This window comes from Phyllobates terribilis, unplaced genomic scaffold (genome assembly GCF_046119375.1).
Source record: "Phyllobates terribilis strain yellow unplaced genomic scaffold, ASM4611937v1 Scaffold_1__5_contigs__length_1240528914, whole genome shotgun sequence".
In the NCBI taxonomy this organism is placed as follows: domain Eukaryota; kingdom Metazoa; phylum Chordata; class Amphibia; order Anura; family Dendrobatidae; genus Phyllobates; species Phyllobates terribilis.
This window is the reverse complement of record NW_027362761.1, coordinates 740,414,250-740,440,437: the sequence shown is the minus strand read 5'-3', so window position 1 is coordinate 740,440,437 and position 26,188 is coordinate 740,414,250. Positions and strand designations below refer to the sequence as shown.

Genomic DNA, 26,188 nt, shown 5'->3' with positions numbered 1-26,188 from the left:
ACATAACAGACGTTACCCATGACTTCCAGAACTTGCTGTCAAGCACAAGAACAAAGTTTCACTGCCAGGAGCAGCGTCTATATCCAAGTGATGACTTTATAAATACAAGTGTATATTGCCAAGTTGTATGTATTTATATTTCTAAACACATTCTAAAAGATCATTTTGGAGTGGATAATCCACTCGACACGACATTGCAGAGAAATTCACATTTGTTCGTTTTGGAGAGCAGTATGTGATATCTCTGCTTGCAGATCAACTGGGCATTTCTTGAGAGCTCTCTGGAAGTGTACACTTTCTCCCCTTCGTTTCAGATGCTGCCATTCTCAGCTCAGCAGCTGATCTAGCAGTCTCAGACGCCGGCAAGCGGTGACAGCCACCGCTTGTGAGGGAGAGGTGAAAGCACATGCCGAGAAAAAAATTAAATGCCCAGTGCAAGCAGAGATTTCACATGAACGATGCAGCACAAAATAAATAAGTGCACCAGAATCTGGTGAGAACGTGACTTTTTACAATGTATTTAAGTTAAAGTTTTGAGAAAGAAACAAGTCCTTTAAAAAAATCAAAAATGTTGTATAGTGAAACGAAATGTATATAAAAAAAAAAGTGAAATACTTCTCCATTAGTTATGCTTTAAATGGCAAAAAATTCATGTATTCAATATATGCATACATGAATCATAAAGACAAGCCTCTACTTATAAGTATGTAAAATGACAAGTGGATAAAGTTCTTCCAGACACCTGCAGTAAATAAGTCTCCTTGGGATATCCTGTATGCAGGCACCTGCGTACAGAAAATAGAAGTGTTTTCTTGGGACCGCTTTATTCTACACAACCTTTTTAGACCAGGTTCTCCCACTACACATTGGATGTGGAATACAACAATCAAACGTAAGTAAATGGGGGGTTTTCCAAACCCTATTCGCTTACAGCGTTAAAATCTGCAGTGGATTCTAGAAATACAGAAGATTATCTTAGAAGTAAGCGCCAACTGTTGTGGATTTCACCCAGACCAAGGAAGTGGTGGAAATGCGCGGTTTCTTGCACATAAGTGTTTAACAAGTGCCGTTCAAAATATAGATTTAAACAAAAAAATATATATATATTAACACCTGTTTTCAAGCAAATGTACTCAAATTTGGACAGGACATGAAGCTGAATGATCATGGAAAAGTTTGATACAATTGAACAGTGGGATCAGTTTCCAAACAAATCCCTAATAGAGGGAACCTGGAAAGACGGATAATGCCATTATCCTGCACATGTATATTGTTGATCAGTAGGTTAATAGCATTATGGAGGTGAAAGGCCACTGTATTTAAGGTGCGGCTTCCAGGAGAAACTTATCTTTATTTCATCTGGGGGCCGCTAGCTTTCAGCCATATAGGCAAGCAGATGCGGTTAGTCACCATTTAAAGCACTGTGTGCAGCAACTGTAAGCACACCCCGGCACTTTAAAAATACTTCAAAAGCAAGCTGTCAAAGAGGAGTGTTTACAGCTGCGGCTCGCAGCGCTGTCAGCGGCGACTAACCGCTCTGGAACACATGTATGACCAAAAGCGGTAGTAGCCGCACTTACAGTACGACGGTCAGGCACCTGTACAATAACATTATCTTGACAGATTCCTTTTATCGACCTTATATGAGGGACCATTACCATCACCAATATTTAAAGGAGTTGTCCACTACTAGGACAACCCCTTCTTGATCAAAATGTTTGGCCCAGATAAAATGAAAAATCTATACTCTCCCCGTGTGCCAGCGCTGTTCCAGCGGTGTCAGCACTTGCTGTCCCGAGGATTTAGTGCGGTTGTTGTGACACTTGAGCCAGGCGCCCAATCAGCAGTAGTCAGGACTGCAGCTGATCTCTGACTACCTCTTCAAGTTCAATTTCGTCCGAAAACTGAGACAGTGACGCCAGCGATGATTGGGTGCCGGCCTCACGTGTCATTCCACCGCATGGGAGCCTCAAGACCGTGAGTGCCGACACCGCTAGAATGGCGCCGGCACAGGAGGATTGTATAGGCTTTTTTATTTAATCGGGGACAAATATTTTGATCAAGAAGGGGTGTTGTCTTAGTAGTGGACAACCTCTTTAAGACTGATAATTTCTCCAAATATTAACAGCATCATAAGGTGGTATGATGTTTAAACAAGGCTGTAGTGGTGGGACAATGACAACCAAGAAAAAAAACTCAGAAGTACTTCAAATTATACTCTCAACAATTGAAACTGCAACACCAAGAAGGAAATATTGTGTAATTCTGGATATCACGGGATGGATAGACAAGTTTCTGATGGTCAAATGATGAAAAAATGGAAACAGTTTTCAAAACATCTAGATTTATTCAGTATCAAAATAAGACCATCAGCCAAAGAAATCAATGCACTTACAGCCTTGGCTGATATCAATGAGGTTATTAATGGTTGTCTGAGGAATCACATCAGCAATGGAGGTCTGTCCTCTTCAACGATAAGTCCTGCTTTTCTCTTGGATGCAGTAACAGTCTGAGATTGGTCTGGAGACCGCGTGGGTATCGCCATGAAAAGGTCTTCACGAGTGTCCCAGGAGCAGTTCTCAACATGACAAAGCCAGGCCACATTTTGCTTGTGGTACTTTAAATAGCCTGTGTGGTCTAAACGTGTTACTAGGATCTGCAGTGTCTACAGACATGTCTTTCATCGAGCACATCTGAGATCACACTGGCCGGAAATTGCCAAGGGAACTCCATTAGGCGCCATTTTTCAAGTCTATTACAGTCTCCCACGGGCAACGCTTTATATAAATAAAAAAATAAAAAAAAAAGTTCTTCACAAGTAATGTAACACCTGTCCTAAGATCAGGAATATAGTGTGGGGTGGCAATGTCTAGTAGCTAGGTCCCTCTAATCTTCATTCCAGGTACACTAACAACTCAGCGTTTCATTTGGAGGTGGAACCAGTGGTACAGCCATTTTTCCAAAGTGTCTTAAGAACTATTTTGCAACACAAAAACACCAATCCGCATATTGCTCGTTCAACAGTGAGCAGCCACAGTAGCCTAAACTTACGACTCTGACCTGCAGAACCTCAGTACATGTCTCCCATCGAGCACATCTAAGACGTCATTGTGCAAAAGGAGCTGCCAGCAGCTAATCTTGATGATTTGCCCAAGTGTATTCAGCATGACAGAACATTCCTCAGATAACTATTCGTAACCTTATACATAGCAGCTATGTAGTGTAAGCACAAGCATTTCTGCAAATGGCGCTAGTTCTTGATACTGAATAAATAGATTTTTGGAAAATGTTGCTTCTATTTTTCCATCATTTGCATATCAGTAACATGTCTATCCATCCTGTGATTTCCAGAATACCACAACTTTTACTACTTGGTGACACAATTTTAAATGTTGAAGACTGCATTAACCACATTGGTTTATAATAGTGGGAGCAAGTCACTCAGGCTAATATATATAGCAGATAAAACACCTCGTGTTGGCAATTCTTTCCCTCCATTCCTCCGAGAGGAAGTCTCCACGTTCCAGCTAAACAGAAAGAAAAGAAATACAAATTACATCAGGTAAAATAATCTGAACTTTAATTTTTATTTCCTGGGAAATCATCTGAGGTCCTAGACACAGATTCTGCTCATGTATGCCGCATTTGTTCGGCTTGTTTTGGTTGCAGTTGTCAGCACTAAATCACACAATCGCAATCTGTTATGATTATTGACATTTTTTCCTTTTCTGATGCATTTTGGGAGCAGATTGGACATCTTTTTTATTTTATTTTTTTAGTGCAGGAGGCTAAGAGTTTGAACATAAAAACGCAATCGCATAACAGTGCATCGAAGCAGTTATGGAGAAAAAAAAAAAAAAAAAGCACAAAAATGTAGTTCTTCTGCGTCTTTAAAAAGAGAATATGTCAGCAGATTTGGCTACGTAAAAGACAGTAGCATGAGGTAGGGGCAGAGATCCTGACTCCAGTGACATCACTTCCTTTATGATGCAGCAGAACTAGCAGAGCACATATTGAGATGTGTATAACCTGCCCACGCCACAACTTACTGTGCACACAGTACTGTGACAGAGCGGCTAACCAGTATTGGGAAGGGGGCAGGGGTAGCTGGACTAGGAGGCACAAGGGAAGTTGTCCTCTAGTGATAATCTGCTGATAAAACAGCAACACACCCCATAAACCACATCACTGTAATCAGGGTCTCTTCTCCTACATCATAGTGCTCTCAGAGTAAATAACAAAAACTTCCTGACAAATTCACTTTAATTTGCACAATGGATATGAGTTTTCATGAAAAACACATCAACTTTGCTTGACCTGTTGAAATCGGTAGATTTTCTGCCCATAAAAAAATGCTGGCTATGTGGAAACATGACCAAAAGTTATTTTCCACGGCTACGCAACAATCAGCTGCTCGAAGAGGATGGAGTGTTCGGACATGCCATGGCCCTTTCAATGTTTATATTGCGCCTTCTTGCATTTTGGCTACTTAGCAATGGCAGCATTGGCCCACTGACGTAGCCTCTTTATACAAATGAGCAATGCAGGAGCCGAAAGTCAGTCAGACCACCACTGATCTGATGATCTAACCATGGCCTATCAATATTTTAATGCTGGAAGGCTCCTTTGATGGCATTGGGGTATTTTGTGATAGATTTACCAAGTAGCCCACCTGCTGCCTTACATTTATACAACCATATATCAATTAATTAGCTCCGTTTAAACTAACACTGACTAAAATTATGAAATCTCATGAAAAATGTGAGGCAGAAGTTTTTAGTTAGGAATGTGTGTAGTTTTCAGCCCAGAGCCATCTAAAGGTGGGCAAGTAAATTTTTATGCCTCGTCACAATGTATAACGAGGTGCTTCTCATTACAGTTTACAGCATGTTCATAGCTGCAGAATGATCATTACAGTGGAATCAAGATTATTCAAGTGTAAACTATTATTAAAATACAAGGAGGACATTGCTCTTCCCAAGCTTACAACTTACTGTGTACTCTGCATGCTTTTTCCCATACCACTTCATCCATTTTCGGAACTCTTTATCCATTGTCTACAGAGTTAGAATGAAAAAAAAATAAAAAATAGGGAAATTGCAAAAACAATGTGCCTTACAATCCTAAATAAGTATAACAATGTCAGACTTTATATAATGTGGTTTTCACTCCTTCACTCCCTGGCAATTTTACATTCTTTATCTTTTGGTTTTTTTCTTGCCTTCTTTCAAGAGGCATAACCATTTTTCTATCAACATACAGTGGCTTGCGAAAGTATTGACCCCCTGGCATTTTTTATGTTTTGCTACCACACAAACTGGAATTTCACGTTTGTTTTTTGTTTTCTTTTAGGGTTTGCATCAGTAAAGAACATGCCTACAACTGTAAACATTTTGTTTTCTTTTTATTGTGAAGAAAACAACAAATAAGACAAAATAACTGTAAACTTGAGTGTGCGTAACTATTCACCCCCTAAAGTCAGTACTTTGTAGAGCCTCCTTTTGCGTCAATTACAGCTGCAAGTCACTTTGGATAAGTCTCTATGAGATTTCCACATCTTGTCACTGGGATTTTTGCCAATTCCTCAATGCAAAACTGCTCCAGCTTCTTCAAGTTAGATGGTTTCCACTGGTGAACAGCAATCTTCAAGTCTGATCACAGATTCTCAATTGGATTAAGGTCTTGGCTTTGACTAGGCCACTCCAAAACATTTACACGTTTCCCCTTAAACCACTCGAATGTTGCTTTAGCAGTATGCTTTGTCTTGTTGTAAGGTGAACCTCCGTCCCAGTCCAAATCATTGACAGACTGAAACAGGTTCTGCTCAAGAATATCCCTGTATTTCACACCATCCATCTCCCCCTCCCTCAGCTTGGACCATTTTCCCTGTCCCTGCTACCAAAACACAAACCCCACAGCACGATGCTGCCCCTACTATATTTCACTGTGGTGATGGTGTTCTTGGGGTGATGAGCTGTGTTGCTTTGGGAACAGACGTGGCGTTTAGCTTAGTGGCCAAAAAGTTCAGTTTTGGTCTCATCTGACCACAGCACCATCCTCCATACATTTAGGGAGCCTCCCACATGACATTTGGCAAACTCCAAATGAGCCTTTCATTTTGTTAAGTCTTTTTTCTGCCCACTCTTCCATAAAGGCCACCTCTGTGGAGTGTTTATCTTATTGTGGTCCTATGGACAGATACTCCAGTCTCTGCTTGGGAACGCTGCATCTCCTTCAGAGTTACCTTTGGTCTCTGTGCTGCCTCTCTAATTAATGCCCTCCTTACCCGGGCTGAGAGTTTTGGTGGGTGGCCCTCTCTTGGCAGGATTGTTGTGGTACCATGTTCTTTCCATTTGATGGTTCTCCGGGGGAAGATCAAAAGACATTGGGATTTTTTATAACCCAACTTTGACTTTTTCTTCTCAACAACTTTGTCCCTGACTTGTTAGAAGCTCTCCTTGGTCTTCATGGTTTTGTTTGGTTAGTGGTGCCTCTTGCTTAAAGGGGTTGTCCAGTCAAAAATGCAGACTTATGCACTGCAGACTTATGAATCCTCCCAAGCGCAGACAATGTATGCTGCGGGGATTCGCCGGTATGAGACCCAGGACCGGATTCTATGTATACGTTATACATATCCCCGGCCATTTAGCACCGCCTCTCTCCATTCAATTGTATGCAGCGAGGCCACGTCAAACTTTTCTTTGAGACTTTTTTTCTGTTGACCGCTGGGTAAGGGATTGTTCTATGCATCATATTTTATGCATACCATTATAGGATACATATGATATTTTGATTTTTATTGCATTTTTTTTTAGGGAGGTGTGGTGACAGAAAAACTGCAATTCTGGCATTTTTTTCTTTATGACATTGACGTATGGGTTAATTTCATATTTTAAAAAGTAGACTTTTATAGATGTGACAACACCAATTAGGTTTAGATTACTTTATTTTTAATATGAGAAACAGGTGGAGATTGGAATTTTTATATATATTTTGAAAAACCCAAACTTTTTACTTTAATGTTTTAGTTCCCTTAGGGCACTTGAACCTGTAAATGTTTGATAGCTTCATCTATATACTGCAATACCACATCACAGTCTCCTATGAAGCTCAGCCTGTAGTTTGACTGCGCAGGAGTACCAAAGATAGAGACATGAGAGCTTTCCACAGGTCCTTATCTGCCATGGTAACCCATCAGTAGCCTGCAAATCACATCACAAAAGCCTGACAGAAGCCAATGTGCATTTGTAGCTGCGATATGCCATAATTGGGTGTCCGGTGGAGATCATGGTCATATAGCACTTTGCACCAGCTGAGAGAACACTTACCTCAGCATACTTGGCGGGGATGTCAGCCTTCTCCACCCCATAATGGTGTTTACAGCCCGTAGCTGCAGCCACTTGTAAAACAACCTGCCCGACACCTGAAAGGTGAAGATATACAAAGCCCAGGTTACAACAGTACTAGTATGCTTTTTTTAGTCTGAATACTTGCATATTAACACTTATGCCATGTACACATTCATCTTTATATATAATAGAAGAATGACAGATTAAGACAGACAAGATAAGGAGAACTATCTGCAGCTTTCACTGGCCATTTTCATGAATAACTTGTCTAACATGATGAACTACTAACAGGTTCAGTGTGATCAGAGATTGCGTGAGCCTAACACTCCATCCAAATGAATCTCTAGAGGCAAATTAACATGATTACATAAAATGTATGTGCACGGCGCTGCCACTACAACCTGCTCGAGCTCAGGCTGGATCATGACAAGAGCAGCCAAAAAAAAAAAAGAAGATTTCGTAATAGTGACCTGAAATAACACATCTTTGACTACTGAATGAGTGTCAGCCCAAACTGACAGTATAAAAACTAGGCACATAGCATATGTGGAAAAACTTCCCCTTCAAGCTAAGTGCACCCTTGGTGTGGCCAAGAGGCTCAGCATCACATTGGTGACTGACAGCGCTACCATGCCTGGAGCAAGCAGTGTCTGCAGAGAAAACTATTAGGCCACGTGCACACATTTGGTGAGTTTTTTACATCAGTATTTGTAAGCCAAAACCAGGAGAGAAACAGTAAGCGGAAAAGTATAATAGAAACACGTCACCACTTCTGTATTTATCACCCACTCCTGGTTTTGGCTTACACATACTGAGGTAAAAAGCTCACTAAACAATCAACATGTGCACGTGGTATTAATTACCTGTGAGAGGGAATTTACAAGTAGTGGGCGAAAAAGTGCACAGAGACACTTGGCCACACAAAGGGTGCACAGAGTCACTTTCTGCAATATACATTATGCACTGTCATGGGTTGTACAGCACTGGATCACAGCATATATTTTCATCTTCTTGTTGACTGCTACTAGAAGGAGCCCGCCCCCTGTTGGACTAAATAGAGACATATCATTGGAAGGGCAGATACGAACAGCCTGCCACCGGCCACGCCTCCAGCTATTGTCAGGCAACTGGCTGTTCCTTGCAGTGAGGAGCAGCTCCTGTCACACGGAATTACAAGAGAGTTATAAAAGATCATTAACGTGCACTGATCATCTCATCTTTATAATGTATGAGTGCAGGAATAGAGCATAAAAACCCTTTTAACAAAAAAAAAAAAAACTGGGTTCCCATTGATCAGTTGTAGAAAAATTGGTTTTCTTGAGCTTGAAGTGATCACTAGGATGTAAATTTAATACAGACATGCAACAGTTGCCATCAGCTTTTTCACCAGTCACTACAGCAAACACATGTGGCCAGATCAAAAAAGACAACATGCAGCAGTTTTTAATTTGGCTCCAGTGCAACAATATATGTGCATGGTCATGTAAATAATTCTAAAGCAAGCATTGGGATCAGTTTCTGCATCAGTTTCCCTCCGGTGTGTCACTACCACACCAACAAAGAGGTTGGTGGGAGGGGAGAAAGTTAGATTGGTGGAAACAAGCTCAGAGTTATCCAGGTAGTCTTAAAGGGCATCATATATTTAACAGTTACTCACCACTGCCAAGGTCCACAAACAGGTCATCCTCAGTCATTTTGATTTCATCAATCATTTGGGCCACCAGGTCAAACGATGTTTCACCATACACTTCCGGGGAGAAAGGCTCATAGTTATTCAGCTTCTCTGGATCAGTTACGGAGTGGTTGTAGACTTGCTGTAATAGGTGGCGAAGGAGACCTGTGGACGGGCGAGTGTTCAACTTCATAGGCTGAGTGGTACCTTTCCACTTTCAGAGAAATAGAAATAAAGAGTACATTACCATTAGCTTTCTGCTTTATAGAAATAAAACCCTGCCACAGTAACATACAGAAAACAAGATGGAGAAAGGCGCTAGGTTCTTACAAGACCTTAAAGTTATAAAGAATGGTTCACTAGTCCCCAGCAACATATGGGGAAAAAATATAATATAATATATATATATATACATAGGGTGGGCCATTTATATGGATACACCTAAATAAAATGGGAATGGTTTGTGATATCAACTTCCTGCTTGTGGCACATTAGTATATGGGAGGGGGAAAACTTTCATAGATGGGTGGGGACCATGGCGGCCATTTTGAAGTCGGCCATTTTGGATCCAACTTTATTTTTTTTTCAATTGGTCATGTGACACGTCAAACTTATTGAAAAAAAAATAATAATATATATATATATACATACATACATACACACATATATACATATTATATATATATATATATATATATATATACATACATACATATATATACACATATATATATATATACATATACACACACATACATACATAGCTCAAAAAATAAAGGGAACACTCAAATAACACATCCTAGATCTGAATGAATGAAATATTCTCATTGAATACTTTGTTCTGTACAAAGTTGAATGTGCTGACAACAAAATCACACAAAAATCATCAATGAAAATCAAATTTATTAACCAATGGAGGCCTGGATTTGGAGTCACCCCCAAAATTAAAGTGGAAAAACACACTACAGGCTGATCCAACTTTGATGTAATGTCCTTAAAACAAGTCAAAATGAGGCTCAGTATTGTGTGTGGCCTCCACGTGCCTGTATGACCTCCCTACAATGCCTGGGCATGCTCCTGATGAGGTTGCAGATGGTCTCCTGTGGGATCTCCTCCCAGACCTGGACTAAAGCATCCGCCAACTCCTGGACAGTCTGTGGTGCAGCGTGACGTTGGTGGATGGAGCGAGACATGATGTCCCAGATGTGCTCAATTGGATTCAGGTCTGGGGAACGGGCGGGCCCGTCCATAGCTTCAATGCCTTCATCTTGCAGGAACTGCTGACACACTACAGCCACATGAGGTCTGGCATTGTCCGGCATTAGGAGGAACCCAGGGCCAACCGCACCAGCATATTGTCTCACAAGGGTCTGAGGATCTCATCTCGGTACCTAATGGCAGTCAGGCTACCTCTGGCGAGCACATGGAGGGCTGTGCGGCCCTGCAAAGAAATGCCACCCCACACCATTACTGACCCACTGCCAAACTGGTCATGCTGAAGGATGTTGCAGGCAGCAGATCGCTCTCCACGGTGTCTCCAGACTCTGTCACGTCTGTCACATGTGCTCAGTGTGAACCTGCTTTCATCTGTGAAGAGCACAGGGCGCCAGTGGCGACTTTGCCAATCCTGGTGTTCTGTGGCAAATGCGAAGCGTCTTGCACGGTGTTGAGCTGTGAACACAACCCCCATCTGTGGACGTCGGGCCCTAATACGACCCTCATGGAGTCTGTTTCTAACAGTTTGTGCAGACACATGCACATTTGTGGCCTGCTGGAGGTCATTTTGCAGGGCTCTGGCAGTGGACACACCTTCTCATTTAAAGATTTTTCTGTATTTTCATGACTATGAAAATTGTACATTCACACTGAAGGCATCAAAACTATGAATTAACACATGTGGAATTATATACTTCACAAAAAAGTGTGAAAAAACTGAAAATATGTCTTATATTCTAGGTTCTTCAAAGTAGCCACCTTTTGCTTTGATGACTGCTTTGCACACTCTTGGCATTCTCTTGATGAGCTTCAAGAGGTAGTTACCGGAAATGGTCTTCCAACAATCTTGAAGGAGTTCCCAGAGAAGCTTAGCACTTGTGGGCCCTTTTGCCTTCACTCTGCGGTCCAGCTCACCTCAAACCATCTCGATTGGGTTCAGGTCTGGTGACTGTGGAGGCCAGGTCATCTGGCGTAGCACCCCATCACTCTCCTTCTTGGTCAAATAGCCCTTACACAGCCTGGAGGTGTGTTTGGGGTCATTGTTCTGTTGAAAAATAAATGATGGTCCAACTAAACGCAAACCGGATGGAATAGCATGCCGCTGCAAGATGCTGTGGTAGGCATGCTGGTTCAGTATACCTTCAATTTTGAATAAATCCCCAACAGTGTCACCAGCAAAGCACCCCCACACCATCACACCTCCTCCACCATGCTTCACGGTGGGAACCAGGCATGTAGAGTCCATCCGTTCACCTTTTCTGCGTCGCACAAAGACACGGTGGTTGGAACCAAAGATCTCAAATTTGGACTCATCAGACCAAAGCACAGATTTCCACTGGTCTAATGTCCATTCCTTGTGTTCTTTAGCCCAAACAAGTCTCTTCTGCTTGTTGCCTGTCCTTAGCAGTGGTTTCCTATCAGCTATTTTACCATGAAGGCCTGCTGAACAAAGTCTCCTCTTAACAGTTGTTGTAGAGATGTGTCTGCTGCTAGAACCTCTTGAAGCTCATCAAGAGAATGCCAAGAGTGTGCAAAGCAGTCATCAAAGCCAAAGGTGGCTACTTTGAAGAACCTAGAATATAAGACATATTTTCAGTTGCTTCACACTTTTTTGTTAAGTGTATAATTCCACATGTGTTAATTCATAGTTTTGATGCCTTCAGTGTGAATGTACAATTTTCATAGTCATGAAAATACAGAAAAATCTTTAAGTGAGAAGACACACACATATATATATATATATATATATATTTATTAATTTGAAGTACAGCAGTACTTGCATGCCCCGAAGCTTCACTCAGAACACAAACTATGGCCACAGGTTCTGTCACGCTCGCTAAGTAGGTGGATGTGCTGCCACCAACACCTACTGTAGTTCCTTCTGATACCTGGCAGAATAACAACTTAGAGAAGAGATCTGCAGCAAACTTGGCATTGAAATAGATTCTTCAAAAATGAATGGTGTATTCTGGCAACCTGATCATACAACCTAAACAGTAAATGGGGGTCCGTTAGCTAAAATCGCCATAATGGGGCACGTGAATGGCGCAACAGACTACATGTTCGACTTGTGTCACTCAATATCTTTGGAAATGCCTGGGCGCTGTACTCTGCTTGTGCACCTCTGCTCCATCCACATGGGGCTCAGCATAGCCCAATTCTTAGAAAGGCTGGGGCTCACACAGTGAACATTAACTTATGCCTCATTCTATGACTACGCGATAAGAGTGGTATTCCCACAATTGAAAGCTAAGATATTAATGTCATACAGTCCAAATCGCAATGCAGATCTAGACTTAAAAAGGTCCTGTCACCAGGTAAAGGTGGCCAGTTTTTGGTTTGATCTTATTTCCACTGCTCCTGACTTGTTTGTTTTATAATTTGCAGTATGAACCCCATTTAGAGCTATTTTTATGGTTTTACCAAGAGGGCGAGATACACAAGTCCATAATGCAAAGCAACCTAAAAACATGTCCACCCTGCTAAAAGCCATAAAAATTTGCAATAAATAAAGATGCCCAGGTCGTTGTAACCACATAGCAAATTTAAAAGGAAAAAAAAACAACCAACAATACTCAGGGGAGTAGTGGTAATAAAATAAGACCCAAAACTGTAGACTCCTAAGCAGATAGGTCCTCTAAAGAAACATGGAGTATGGCATTTTCAAAACAGGTCACCATGAATCTGCTGCATGGCTGCACTTCAAAACAGACACTTTCCATAGATGTTCCCCAGTGCCTGACAACCAGTACAAAATAACACAGCAGCAATTGACCAGAGAGGGATTTGACATGTTATTACACTGCACATATAATAGCACAAAACAAAGTTAATATACATGCAACGACTTCACAAGACATAATAGGAGCAGATGCTATTAACTTCACAGAAACCAAATCCTGGCGGAGGCACAGGAAGCCCCATGGGAACAGACAATGAATGTAATATGGACACAGTGTGCAATCTTACCAGCTGATGGATGCTGTCTATGGCTCGGTTATACTTCTCACACAGTCGCTGCATGCTCTCAAAACTGAAGCAAGGAAAAGACTGGTTATACTCCAGCAGTAAGGATATGTAAAGTAGCAAAATGAAACAATGTGATGGCAGCAATTGCCTCCCTGATATCACCTTTTATTGCATGGTTGTCATAAAACAGCTCAAAGAAAAGTAAAGGGTATTCTGTACTTCACAGGAAAAAAAAAACACTAATGGCTAGGGTCTGGTAAAAGGATGAACATGGCTGTATAACCTCTTACCCTCCAGCAATGATTGACAATGCAGTACACAAACTGGGGGTGCTCGGCTTGTTTCTTTCCGGTCAGATTGATCATTGCGTCTGACAGATAACTTAAGTATTATTTTTTTAGTATACTCACTTATATAGCACCATTAGTTCCACAGCGCTTTACATACATTATCAGCACTGTTCCCATTGGGGATCTCAATCTAGTTTCCCTATCAGTATGTCTTTTGAGTGTGTGAGGAAATCGGAGAACCCGGAGGAAAATCAACACAAACACGGCGAGAACATACCTGAATGTGGTAAGAAACACGAGAATACTATCCAAAACAGGTGTCATTGTTAGAATGCCAAAGACAACTAACAGAATGGTGGCTCCCATGCTCGGCTGCTGCTCCATTCCAACAGGGCATTTCACAGGCGATAACTTCCAAAGTTTGAAATACCCCTTTAAATAAGACCTTTCACAAAATTGTTCATGGTGAACTGGACACACGATGTCGGGGTCTGTGCATACATTGCGTTTGTCGTGTTTTATCTGTCCTAGCAAAGTGAATGAGAGTCCTTAAAGGGAATCTCTCACCACATGTGACGTATCTAAACTATTAATATGGGCATACAGGTTATAGACTGCTGAGAAGAATGATAGATGCCTGTATGCCTCATATCAGATGCCTTGTTGTTGAGAAATTATCTTTAATCACTTTATATAAATGCGCTCTTACAGGAAGCGTCCTCCCCATAGCCTGGAAGATAACTCTGCCCTTCAGAGCTTATTATATAGAAGGTGAAGTTACCAGAGTGAGACATAAAACTAACACAGAACAGGAGAAATGACCTTTGTCTTCTTAAACACATTTTTTGCTTCTCTGAGCTATGCGGTATTGTAACATTACAGCTTTGTCGGCCTGTGAGATGGAAGCGGAGAGGAACCTGCAGATGTGTCAGGTATAATCGCACACCGCTCTGTAGTGAGATCAGGAGAGCAGACTGTCAGTCATTACATGTCTCACACTGGTAACGTCCCCTTCATATATAATCATCTCTGGAGGCAGAGTTATCTCCCAAACAACATCCTCCCCGGAGCCTGGAAGAGGTCATTTATATAAAGTGATAAAAGATTATTTATCAACAAGGCATCTGATATGAAGCATACAGGGATCACTCTGCTCAGCAGTCTATAACCTGTATGCCCATATTAATAGTTTAGATAAGTCAAATGTAGTGACAGATTCCTTTTAGGTCTCATGCACACGTTGCTTATTTTTTTCCTTGCAGATGTAACTCTGCAGCATGTCAATTCTTTCAACATTTTGCTGCAGATTTCACCCATACTAATCAGTGGGGAAAAAATCCGCAACAAAAGCGCATGTAAACAACCTGACAAGAACGCACGCATTTTATGCGTTTTTCCTGGCATGAGATGCAGAAATGGTGCAGAAATTTCTGCAAAAAAAGCTTAACATGCACATCACTTTATATTTTAGTTTTTTTCCTAAGGAGTTAAAAAAAAAAAAAAAAAAAAAGTTAAGTGCAAGTAAATGTTATCAGACCGTTCTCATTGGGGGCATATACTTTTTCCAATAATAAGCAGGCATTTACACTCAAAGGAAAAAACACCCCCCCACCATAGCTTAAGGGGGCCGCACATGAACAAAATTGGAACATAAAGGGCCGTGTTTTTTGCGGGAGAAGATTACAGTTTCAGTGATATATATATATATTTTTTAAATATGACTTTTTGATCTTTTTTTTGGGAAGGAGGGTGGAGGAGGGGGGGGGCGCGCATGTTTTTTATTCTTATTAATGGTGTTTATCATATGGGTTATTGTGCAGGACTTCTCTTTTACTTCAATTTTTACATAAAACATTTTTACTGGCCAAATATTATTCCTATATATATATATATCTATATTTATATATATATATCTATATATCTTCTTTTTTTTCTGACCCCCCCCCCCCAATCCGCCCCATAAAGTCATATAGTTTTACAATTAGCCCTTATTGTAATTCTGGCTCCCACAGTGTAATATCCCCAAGTTTGTAATAATGTCGCTTCTCCTATAATGTCGCTCAACCTGTAACAATGGTACCTTATCTTGTAATAATGTCCCCAAGCTTGTCCCCCTGTAATAAGGTCCCTTCTCCTATAAAAACATCTTCAAGCCTGTAATTATGTCCTTCGTCCAGTAGTAATGTCCCCATCCTGATCCCATCTTATAGTAATGTCCTATCTTCTAGAAATTGTCCCCTTCTTTTAACAATGTTTCCCATTCTGCTGCACTTCACATACACATAAAAACAATTCTTCTCACCTGATCTCGCTCCCTCGCTTAGCAATGACGTCATGTTCGGCCTTGCCGGGACACAGTCATCAGCTGCTGGCCTCTGCCTGGCCAGTGGCTGGAATTGTTAAGGCAGTGCAGAGAGTCGATCTCTGGGCCGCAATACATTTCAATTTAATGTGCGCCTGTGGACACACATTCAGTTACAATCACTGGACGTGATTGTCTCAGGGGACCAAGGGCTGCACAACAGAGCCTCAGGGGTCACATGCGGCCCCTGGGATGCATGGTTTAGACCCCTGGCTTAGAGCAAGGTTCTCAGTGGGAGATGTAATGATAGAGCTCTGATCTCCTGGTCTAACCTCCTACATGAGTTTAACTTTGTCACATTCCAAACCCTTCTATTAGCTCTCCTGATAGTGTCAATCACAGTTATAATGAAAGCCCAATGTCACTGCTGAGCAAACATGACAGGAGTAACCACCTTCTGGACTACTTTTGTGTGAGATGTAATGAGCCTGCTATGATAAAAATAAAAATTATTATTATTATATTGCGCCAACATATTGCACAGCACTTTACAATTTTAGGGGGGACTTATACAGACAATACAGAATAAGGATATTTCATATCGTAAGGAGTGAGGGCCCTGCTCGCAAGCTTACAGTCTATGAGGAAATGGGGGAGACACAAAAGGTAGAATGAACATATATTGTATAATGCAGCCTTGATATACTAAATAGGATAAATAATAATACATCGACTGGTCGCCAGCCAGTATGTGTACAGTCCTGACCGAGGCTATTAAGTACATGGATGGTAGGAACCTGAGATTGAAGAAGATTTTAATATGAGGGAAAACTGGGACGGACAGATAGTGTGTGGAGGCGATACGCCAGTCTAAAGAAATGGGTTTTTAGAGTCCACTTGAAACTGTGGGTATTGGGAATTAATCAAACTGTCCTGGGTAGTGCATTCCAAAGAATTGGCGCAGCACGCAAGAAATCTTGGAGAAGGGAGTGGGAAGTTCAGATTATGGAGGATTTTAGTTTTAAGTCATTGGCAGAACGGAGGGTACATGTAGGGTGGTAGACTGAGACAAGGGAGGAGATGTAGGGGGGTACTGAAGCATGGAGTGCTTTGTGGGTAAGCGTAATAAGTTTAAATTGAACTCTATATTGGATGGGTAACCAATGCAATGACTGGCACAGGGAAGAGGCATCGGTGTAGCGGTTGGCGAGGAATATGATCCTTGCTGCTGCGTTAAGGACGGATTGGAGAGGGGAGAGTTTAGTAAGAGGGAGACCGATTAGTAGAGAGTTGTAATAGTCGAGACGAGAATGAATAAGAGCTACAGTAAGAGTTTTTGCCGAGACAAAGGGGAGAAATTTCCTGATTCTTGAGATGTTTTTGAGGTGTAGATGACATGAACGAGCGAGTGATTTGATGTGAGGAGTGAAGGAAAGATCTGAATCAAAAATGACCCCAAGACAGCGGGCTTATTGCTGGGGAGTGATTGTTGAGCCACAAACGGAAATGGCAATATCGGCCACAGGTAGGTTAGCGGAGGGAGGAAATACGAGTAGTTCAGTTTTTGACAGATTGTTTTAGGCAGAGGGAGGACAATGTTAGACACAGCAGAAAGACAATCACTGGTCTTGTAGTAATGCAGGGGTGATGTCCGGAGCAGAGGTGTATAATTGGGTGTCATCAACATAGAGATGGTACTGAAAACCAAATCTGCTGATTGTTTGTCCAATAGGAGCGGTGTATAAGGAGAAAAGAAGGGGGCCTAGGACTGATCCTTGAAGAACCCCGACAGTAAGGTGAAGGAGAGAGGAGGAGGAGCCGGCAAAAGACACAGAGAAGGAGCAGTCAGAGAGATAGGAGGAGAACCAAGAGAGAACAGTGTCCTTGAGCCCAATAGAGCAGAGCATCATGAGGAGGAGCTGATGATCCACAGTATCGAATGCTGCAGAGAGATCCAGGAGAATCAGCAGGGAGTAGTGACCATTAGATTTAGCTGTTAGTAGATCATTAGAGACTTTAGTGAGGGCAGTTTCAGTAGAATGTAAAGAGCGGAAACCAGATTGTAGAGGGTTAAGAAGAGCGTTGTCTGAGAGACAGCGGATTAGACGGAAAGGGACCAGGCGTTCCAGGAGTTTATAGATAAATAGAAGATTGGAAACAGGTCTGCAGTTCTGGTCAAGGGATGTTTTTTTAAGTAATGGATGTATGCTGGCGTGTTTAAAAGAAGAGGGAAAGATACCAGATGAGAGGGAGAGGTTGAAAATTTTAGTTAGGCGAGTGGTGACAGCTGGAGAAAGGGACTGAAGGAGATGTGAGGGAATAGGGTCACTGGTGCAGGTAGTAGGGCGAGAAGATGCAAGGAGCATGGTCACTTAATCTTCCTTGACTGGTTCGAAGTCAGAAAGTGAGCAAGATATCACTGTAGAGTAAATGTGTGTAATTACTGATACATCTCTGGACAGGTAAATGTGGGGGAGGGGCAGTACAGCAGAGATGACTGTGCTAGGAGTGCAGATAGAAGGGTTACTACTTTGTTATGTTTACTTATATAGTGCCATCATATTTCACAGCGCTTTACAGACATGGTCATCACAGTCGCCATTGGAGCTCACAATCTAAATTCCCTATCTATGTCTTTGGAGTGTGGGAGCAGACCACGGTACAGGGAGGAAACCCACACAAACACAGGGAGAACATACAAACTCCTTGCAGATGTTGTCCTTGGTGGGATTTGAACCCAGGAACCCAGTACTGTAAAGCTTCAGTGCTAACCACTGAGCTACCTGGTCTCCTGGTCCAACCTTCTGCATGATTACAAAGCATAGATGACTGTCATACTGAGGATCATGGCTGTCTCACACACTGAGAAACCTGCTCTAAGTTATTGTGGGGTGTGTTCTTCCTTCTCCGGTGTGTTGCTACCTGCTTATTATTGGTTAGCATGAGACAAAGAAGACTTACACAGCCCCAGTGAAAACGGTTTGATGACACCCACATTGTGTGTCCAGTTCAACATGAAAAATTTGGTAAGGGCCTCCATAAAAAAATTTTTTTATAACTAACATGAAATGTTGCTATGCAAATTTTTGTTTTTTTACAAAGCACATTTCTGTATTCGTTTTTGAGAAACTAATATTCAGTATTTCTCATGATTTATATTGATAAAGGGGATAAGGGACTAAAAGCAAATAGCCCCTGAACTATTGTAAAACTCCAGGGATATTGCCTAACATTTCTGGTACTTTGTCATGAAGGTCTACATACAACTCAAATTAGGACTAACATTTTTATGAAGGGCTAATCATTTGATTTTGATTATGTAATGCTTAAATTCATGTATTTTCAGATAAAATTAAAGGGGTTGTGCCACAAACAAAAGCATATTTTAATCAATAGATCTTGGAATAAAAATAAACTCCACAATTGGATGTGTTTAGATAAAATGTCCCTGTGCTGAAATAATCTTATAGATGGCTGTGTCTGACCGTGCAGGGACACGGTCTGATCATACCACATCTCCTTGGCAGGGTAGGACACGGCCATTAGACAGGGACACATTTCTAAGATTATCTCGGGACAGGAACATTTTTTTTTTAAAACACATCAAAGTGTGGAGTTTATTTTTATTCCCAGATCTGTTGACTAAAATGTACTTTTGTTCATGGCACAACCCCTTTTAGTCTTACAATTGGGTTTCAATCCAAATGTTGCATGCTTTACTTTCTGTAGCCTCTGTGAAGCACAGTCTTTTGTTGTTGCAAAAGCAGTTAACTGAGAAATTTGTCAATGAACTCGTTCTGATGAAAGTTTGTAACGCCCTTCTTCAGAGCTCCTCTCTGCTGATTTATGACCCCATGAATGTTCAGATTAACGTTTTGGTCATAATTTAGCTGTAATAAGAAGGAAGATAAGAGATTTAAACTCTCAAGCCAGAACAAACTCACTGATTGTCAGATAACTCACTCAATCAAAACATAAATGCACGTGATAAAAATCCAAAAACTAACACCTCCAAAAACATTAATTACCTGCACGTATTGGGTTAATCTGCAGGTAAATTGCATTTAAAACCATACCTGGCTGCCTTATTGGAGCAGCAGCTACAGGGAGATAAAGAAGGTACATTTTGCCTGTGGCCGCTTGTTTCCACTCATTGTGGTGGTGCAGCTCCCTGGCACACTGAATGGCAGACAGCACTGCACAGACACAATGCAGAGCACTGGCAGTGTGTGGGGTGTGATCACAGTGCACCCACTGTATAGTAGCCAGTGACTTTCACAGCCCATTGCACCGCCTCAATGCCTGGAAGCAAACAACTACATGGAAAGATCACTTCATTTTCTCCCTGTAGCCAGTATTCCAGTAAGCCAACCAGGCATGAATTAAATGCCAATTACCTGCAGATTACCCCTATAATAGCTTATCTGGAGGTGCCAGGTTCGCTTTAGTTAAAATTTAACATAAAATTGCCCCCGAAGGGCTTCACATCCTTGTAATTTAGCTGGTTGCCATGAATCTGGCTTCAAAAATCTGTGGCAAAAGAGATACCTTGCCCGGGAAAGTCAATGCTGCACAGGAAGGGTAGTGTTATGCCAGGCATTAAAATGAACGGGCCACCAGTTAATGCAAGGATAGGCAGGTCTGTCAATGCCAGAATACCCTGTTAGTGGTATTAGATAGATAAGTCATTCAGTATCTGTTGAACTGAATGCGGATTTACCCTGACAATGAGCAAATTGTCTGGTTCAGAAACCGCATAGAGGACATCTTCTAGAAGTTTTTTATTTATAAGGTATATTTTAAAGTTTATTCAAATTGCTTGATCTACATTATTATTATTAGTCAAAAATTAAAACAGTTCTGCTTTAAATCACAGAACATATATATGTATATATAGTAGAAAAGCTGACCTTTTTGTGTCATAGTCAATAAGAACATAGTTCTCCATTGCCAACTTCAGATCGGGGATCTCCTCACATACCCACCTAGCAGAGGAATACAAAAAGAACAAGGTGAATTATAGGAACATTTTAATTTGTAAGCAGAGCCTAGGGAAAAAAAACACCATGAATATGGAAAATTAGCAGTTCTGCAACCTTCCATTAATTTGGAAACACAGGAAATTCCAGTACTCTATGGAAGTGACCAACACATGATCGGCTGTGGTTTTTTTGACTTGATAAAGACACCTGTCCGGCACTGAACCTCCATCGTCCATTTTTGCAGAAATGTTTCTTTCTCCATCAGCGCAGCCTTTTAAAGATTTTTATCCTTTTATTTTGGACATTAATGTAAAACAACGCAGTTTTCTAACTCGTTTTCATTAAAAGTTTTCTACCGTTTTGCTGCTGAAGTGTTACTAAGTTTTTTTATTTAGCATGCTGAAAAATGGTACAAATCCTGAGACATTAATTGGGATGGGGAAGGGCTTGTACACAAAGCTCTACAATATGAACTGATGGAAAAGTGCCTCATGGAGGTTTAAAAGCTTGTAGACAAGGAGGAAAGCACCAAGAGGAAATTTCAGGGTAGAAGCAGTGATGATATATTGGCTATTGAAAACCTCAGTACCCTAGATACACAAAGACCTCACATCCAGCCTATATTACTGGAAGAGATACTCCCACAAGAGAAAAATCAGAAACTTGTTTCAGGCTGAAAATTGTATATCAGGTGATTTAAAAAAATAATAATGAAGGAATGAAGATTGCAGACAGAAACTTAGTGCAGGTAACCACTAAATATGGAAAATGTCCACGTCTAAAGTGACTGTAGCCTTCAATGACTATGCCGGAAATGGCTTTAAAGGGAATATGTTACCAGGTTTTTACACCTAATCTGAGAGCAGCATAATGTAGAGACAGAGACTCTGATTCCACCGATATGTCACTTACTGGGCTGCTTGCTGTGGTTTTGATAATCTCCTGCTGATAAATCTGTGGTATTATCACTAGAAGAATAGTAAACTTACTGCCATGTAGTCCTCCATATTCAGGAGCTCCGAATACTCACCTCACCACTGACTGGCAGTCTTCTGCACATGTAAAGTTCAGACAGACATCTGCCAATCAGTGGAGTGTGGTTATACAGAGCTCAGCATTCAGAGAACTACTACATCTGCAGAAGATACAATTGTGATTTTACTGAAATGACAGCGGCAGTCCAGTAAGTGACATCATCATAAAAAATTTTCTACAATGTAAGACCAGCTTAAGGCTTGGGCTACACGGCGACTTTGGCCATGACAGGCACTGTGGGACCGACATTCCCTTGGTACCGCATTGTGATACCTACACTACTGTGACAATATCCAACTGAGTGATTGGCCATCAAGGTGCGAAAAATATACTCATTTAGATGTCATTCACTTGTATAGCACTGCAATGTAGCAACGGCACTGAGTGAACTGCAGTCATGCTATGACTGTCACAGCCAAAGTCACTATTGCCATGTAGACCTAACCTATAACATCTTTTTGAAAGTAAATAGTCTTACTAAAATTGACAAGTTTAATCTGGATAGCTACATAAACAGGTTTTTCAATATAAAGTATTTAAACAACTTACCGGATGGTCTCAATAATTTCATGTGCCGCATCATGATGCTTATCCTGAAGAAACAAAAAAAAAAAAGAACCATCAGCTATGCAATTTTTGGTGGTTGTCACACTGACAGGCTACATCAGCGATGTCAAACTCAAACACACAGAGGACCAAAATGAAAAACTAGGACAAAGTGGTGGGCCAACCAGTATACAGAATAACGAATGGGCCCCCACACAGAATAACGAATGGGCCCCCACACAGAATAACGAATGGGCCCCCACACAGAATAACGAATGGGCCCCCACACAGAATAACGAATGGGCCCCCACACAGAATAACGAATGGGCCCCCACACAGAATAACGAATGGGCCCACACACACTGAATAATGAATGGGCCCACACACACTGAATAATGAATGGGCCCACACACTGAATAATGAATGGGCCCCCACACAGTAATCCATACAGAATAATGAATGGGCCCCCACACAGTCCTCCATACAGAATAATGAATGGCCCCCCACACAGTCCTCCCCACAGAATAATGAATGGGCCCACACACAGTCCTCCCCACAGAATAATGAATGGGCCTCCATACAGAATAATGTATGGGCCCCCACACAGTCCTCCATACAGAATAATGTATGGGCCCCCACACAGTCCTCCCCACAGAATAATGAGCCCTACATAGGGGTGGTGTTTCTGGTGTGGGGGTAAAGATAAACCCGTCCACAGGCCAGTTAGACATGTACAGGCTACTTTGTATACAGAAAATGGAAGTCATAAGTGCAGCGCTATCAGCAGATTAGTATTGCCTTGGGACTGTGGGTATTGGAAGGTGTGAAATCATACACATGACATTGAATATAAACATTCAGCAATATCCCCAGGTGTCAATACTCATTGTGTTTCATCACATTAAAGGAAACACTTCTGTGCGACTATAATGCCATGTTCACACATTGCATTTTTTGCTGTTTTTTTTTCTGAAGGCAAAACCTGCTCTCTTGGCAGGAAAGATTTGCTGCGGTTTTTGCTGCATATTTCAGGATCCCAAAGTTCAGCTTTGCTTCCACTGCAGAAGCATTAACACGGGTTACCAATGCAAGACATATGTGAAACCATAAAAACATTTTTGGAAAAGAGCAATTTAATCAAAGTATTTAATGGAAATAATCCACTTTTTCAGACAGTGGAAATGTCTGAAAAAAATAGTGACTATTCTGAACAAAAAAGTTTATCAGTTCATGGAAAAAATACACAATTAATGTAATTAATGTAACTGTGGGGGTAAGTGAATTGGTCGGGAATAGTTTACCTAAGACATTGACAGAGAATTGAGTTTGTAGGACACTGTTTGCCTGTCGCCCACCAATGTGTGAACGTATTCTTCAATTTCACATCTTCGTAAGCCAATGTTTACTTTTGCATACATCACTAATTAAGTGTACTAATTCTAAGGCTATGTGCCCACGATGCAGAAATGCTCTGGATTTTTCCTGAGCGTTTCTGCATCTCCCCTGGCAGAAAAAAACGCATGCGGATTGTACATGCGTTTTTCCTGCCAGGGACATGCGGATGTGAAGCGTTCTTCACATGCATTTCCGCATGCGGGTTGACAAGAAATTTCCAAGCGATTTTAGCATCACTTGGAAAGTGCTTGTTAACTTGGTCACACTATATAAATCCATGCAACCGGCATGGATTTATATAGTGTGACCGTAAAAGAATGTAAACAAAATAAAAAAATAAATCTATACTTACCTTCCGATGGCCCCCGCAGTCTTGCTTCACTCCGTCCTGGCTGCTGGCAGATCGCGGTACACTTAAGGACCTGCCAAAGTCAGCATCGCGTGACCCGTCACATGACTATGACGTCAGCGCAGGTCCTTCAGTCCATTGCGATCTGCCGGCATGGGAGGACGAGCGCACCGGGGGCCGCCAGAAGGTAAATATAAAATTTTTTTTTTTTTTTTTTTTTTTTTACAGGTTCTATGGTACCCGGATTCGGAGGAGAGTCTCCTCTTCTCTAGACCTGGGTACCATCCGTACATTGGAACGCATGGAATGCGCATCTACATATACAGTGATGCGGAATCCATGCGTTCCAATGCAAGTCAATGGCGGCGAAAACGCTGCACTTCCGCAAAATAATTGCTAGTGCTGCGTTTTTTTCAGCAATGATAATCGGCAGCGGAAATTTCTGCAGCATGTGCACAGCACATGCGGATTATCATTGGGGAACATGGCAGGCCTTCTACCAAGCGTTTTTTAAGCGTTTCTGCAGCGGAATTGCCGCTGCAGAAACGCTTAAAAAACACATCATGGGCACACAGCCTAACTGCAATGAACACCTAGACATTATGGTTTAAACTTGGGAGGGTGGCTGGAGAAAAAAAAAAAAAGAAATCACAAAAATAAATGTGTTTCACACTCACAGTTTATCACTAAAAACACAGCAAAACCTGATAGCCTACAACAATAAGTAAAAGTGGGCACCACTCAATATTGTCCGGAGATCAACCCACTGCATGAAAAACACTATGAACAACAAGAGAAAGCTATGCAACAAAACAGCAGTCTCACAGCAAAATACTAATATTTTATTGACACATGATTAAGACAAAAAGCACAAACATTTAAAAACAAATAACCCCTGCCCCCCCTCACAAAGTGCATTGGAAACTGCCCAAAGTATAGGCAAAGATTCACTCCTCCACCATGTAGATGCAGTAATGAGAACAATGCTAGAAAGCAAGGAGCCCACAAGTAATGTAACACAACATTGTATAAACCCACATCCAGCTGGACAATTAGGTGGCCAGCCCTAAGAACCCGGTAGCTTGAGCATATGCAAAGAAAGCAAAAAAGTGCAAATGCATAAAAAGAGATACCAAAGGGTGTCACTACATAAACTGCTCACAAATACAAGCAACATACAAAATATATGAGGTATAGCAGACAGAACCCACAAAATGTAGTTAACTCCCCTAAATGGTATTGGAGAGTCTAACGTCAAGATTTAATGGGATACCAAGCTATGAAAAGATCCTAAAGCCAGGCTGAAAGAATCCTGGACAAAAAAAGACTGATAGCCTAAGCGCAAAAAACGCAGGTATGTTCACACGCTGCATTTTATTGCTGCTTTTTTAATGCAAATTATGTAAATTAAAAAGCTGCTTTTACAGTACCAGCAAAAGCTATGAGATTTCGGAAATCTTATGCACACACATTGGTTTATTTCCTGACTGATTTGTTAAACTTCTGCGTTTTTGCAAACTGCAGCATGTCACTTCTTTCAGCGGTTTTTTCAAATCATAAAAAGCACTAAGTGCAAAAATGCAGGTAACAGGTTTTGTTGAGTTTATATAGTGAAAAACGCATGGACAGCAGTTTATGAAACCCATTTATTTTAGTGATTTTCCCAAGTTTAAACCATAATGTCTGGGTATTGTCACTTAAGACTGCAGTTAGGATTAGTACAGTTTAATTAAATTAGTGATGCGTACAAAGTAAACATTGGTGGACCAAGGTGTGCAATTGAACAATTGCCTGAGCTACTCAATGGCCCACCAAAGTGTGAAAGTGAACAGTGTCCTACAAACTCAATGCTCTGCCACAGTCTTAGGCAAACTATTTCTGCCCAATTCCCACTGTTTTACATTTGTAATGTGTATTTTTTCATGAACACATGTCTTGCATTGGTAACCTGTGTTCATGCTTTTGTGGTGGGAGCAAAGCTGAACTTTGGGATCCTGAAATATGCAGCACAATAAAAAAAAACAGCAAAACCTGCTTTTTATCAATATCAACAAACGGGCCTGAAGGATCAGAGTATTTTTCA

The 26,188-nt window shown here is 41.3% G+C and overlaps 1 protein-coding gene across 2 annotated transcripts in view; it reads right to left on the bottom strand.

The window, feature by feature from the left end:
• Positions 1–26,188, bottom strand: part of DOT1L (DOT1 like histone lysine methyltransferase) — a 116,245-nt gene that overhangs the window by 43,533 nt on the left and 46,524 nt on the right. For both annotated transcript variants that reach the window (XM_073686397.1, XM_073686398.1), the window contains exons 2-8: positions 22,365–22,408; positions 20,709–20,783; positions 13,207–13,270; positions 9,007–9,235; positions 7,329–7,423; positions 4,995–5,057; positions 3,472–3,527 (exon numbers count right to left, since the gene is read on the bottom strand). In XM_073686397.1, coding sequence (XP_073542498.1) covers positions 3,472–3,527; positions 4,995–5,057; positions 7,329–7,423; positions 9,007–9,235; positions 13,207–13,270; positions 20,709–20,783; positions 22,365–22,408 — 626 coding nt within the window. The remainder of the gene's footprint in view (positions 1–3,471; positions 3,528–4,994; positions 5,058–7,328; positions 7,424–9,006; positions 9,236–13,206; positions 13,271–20,708; positions 20,784–22,364; positions 22,409–26,188) is intronic.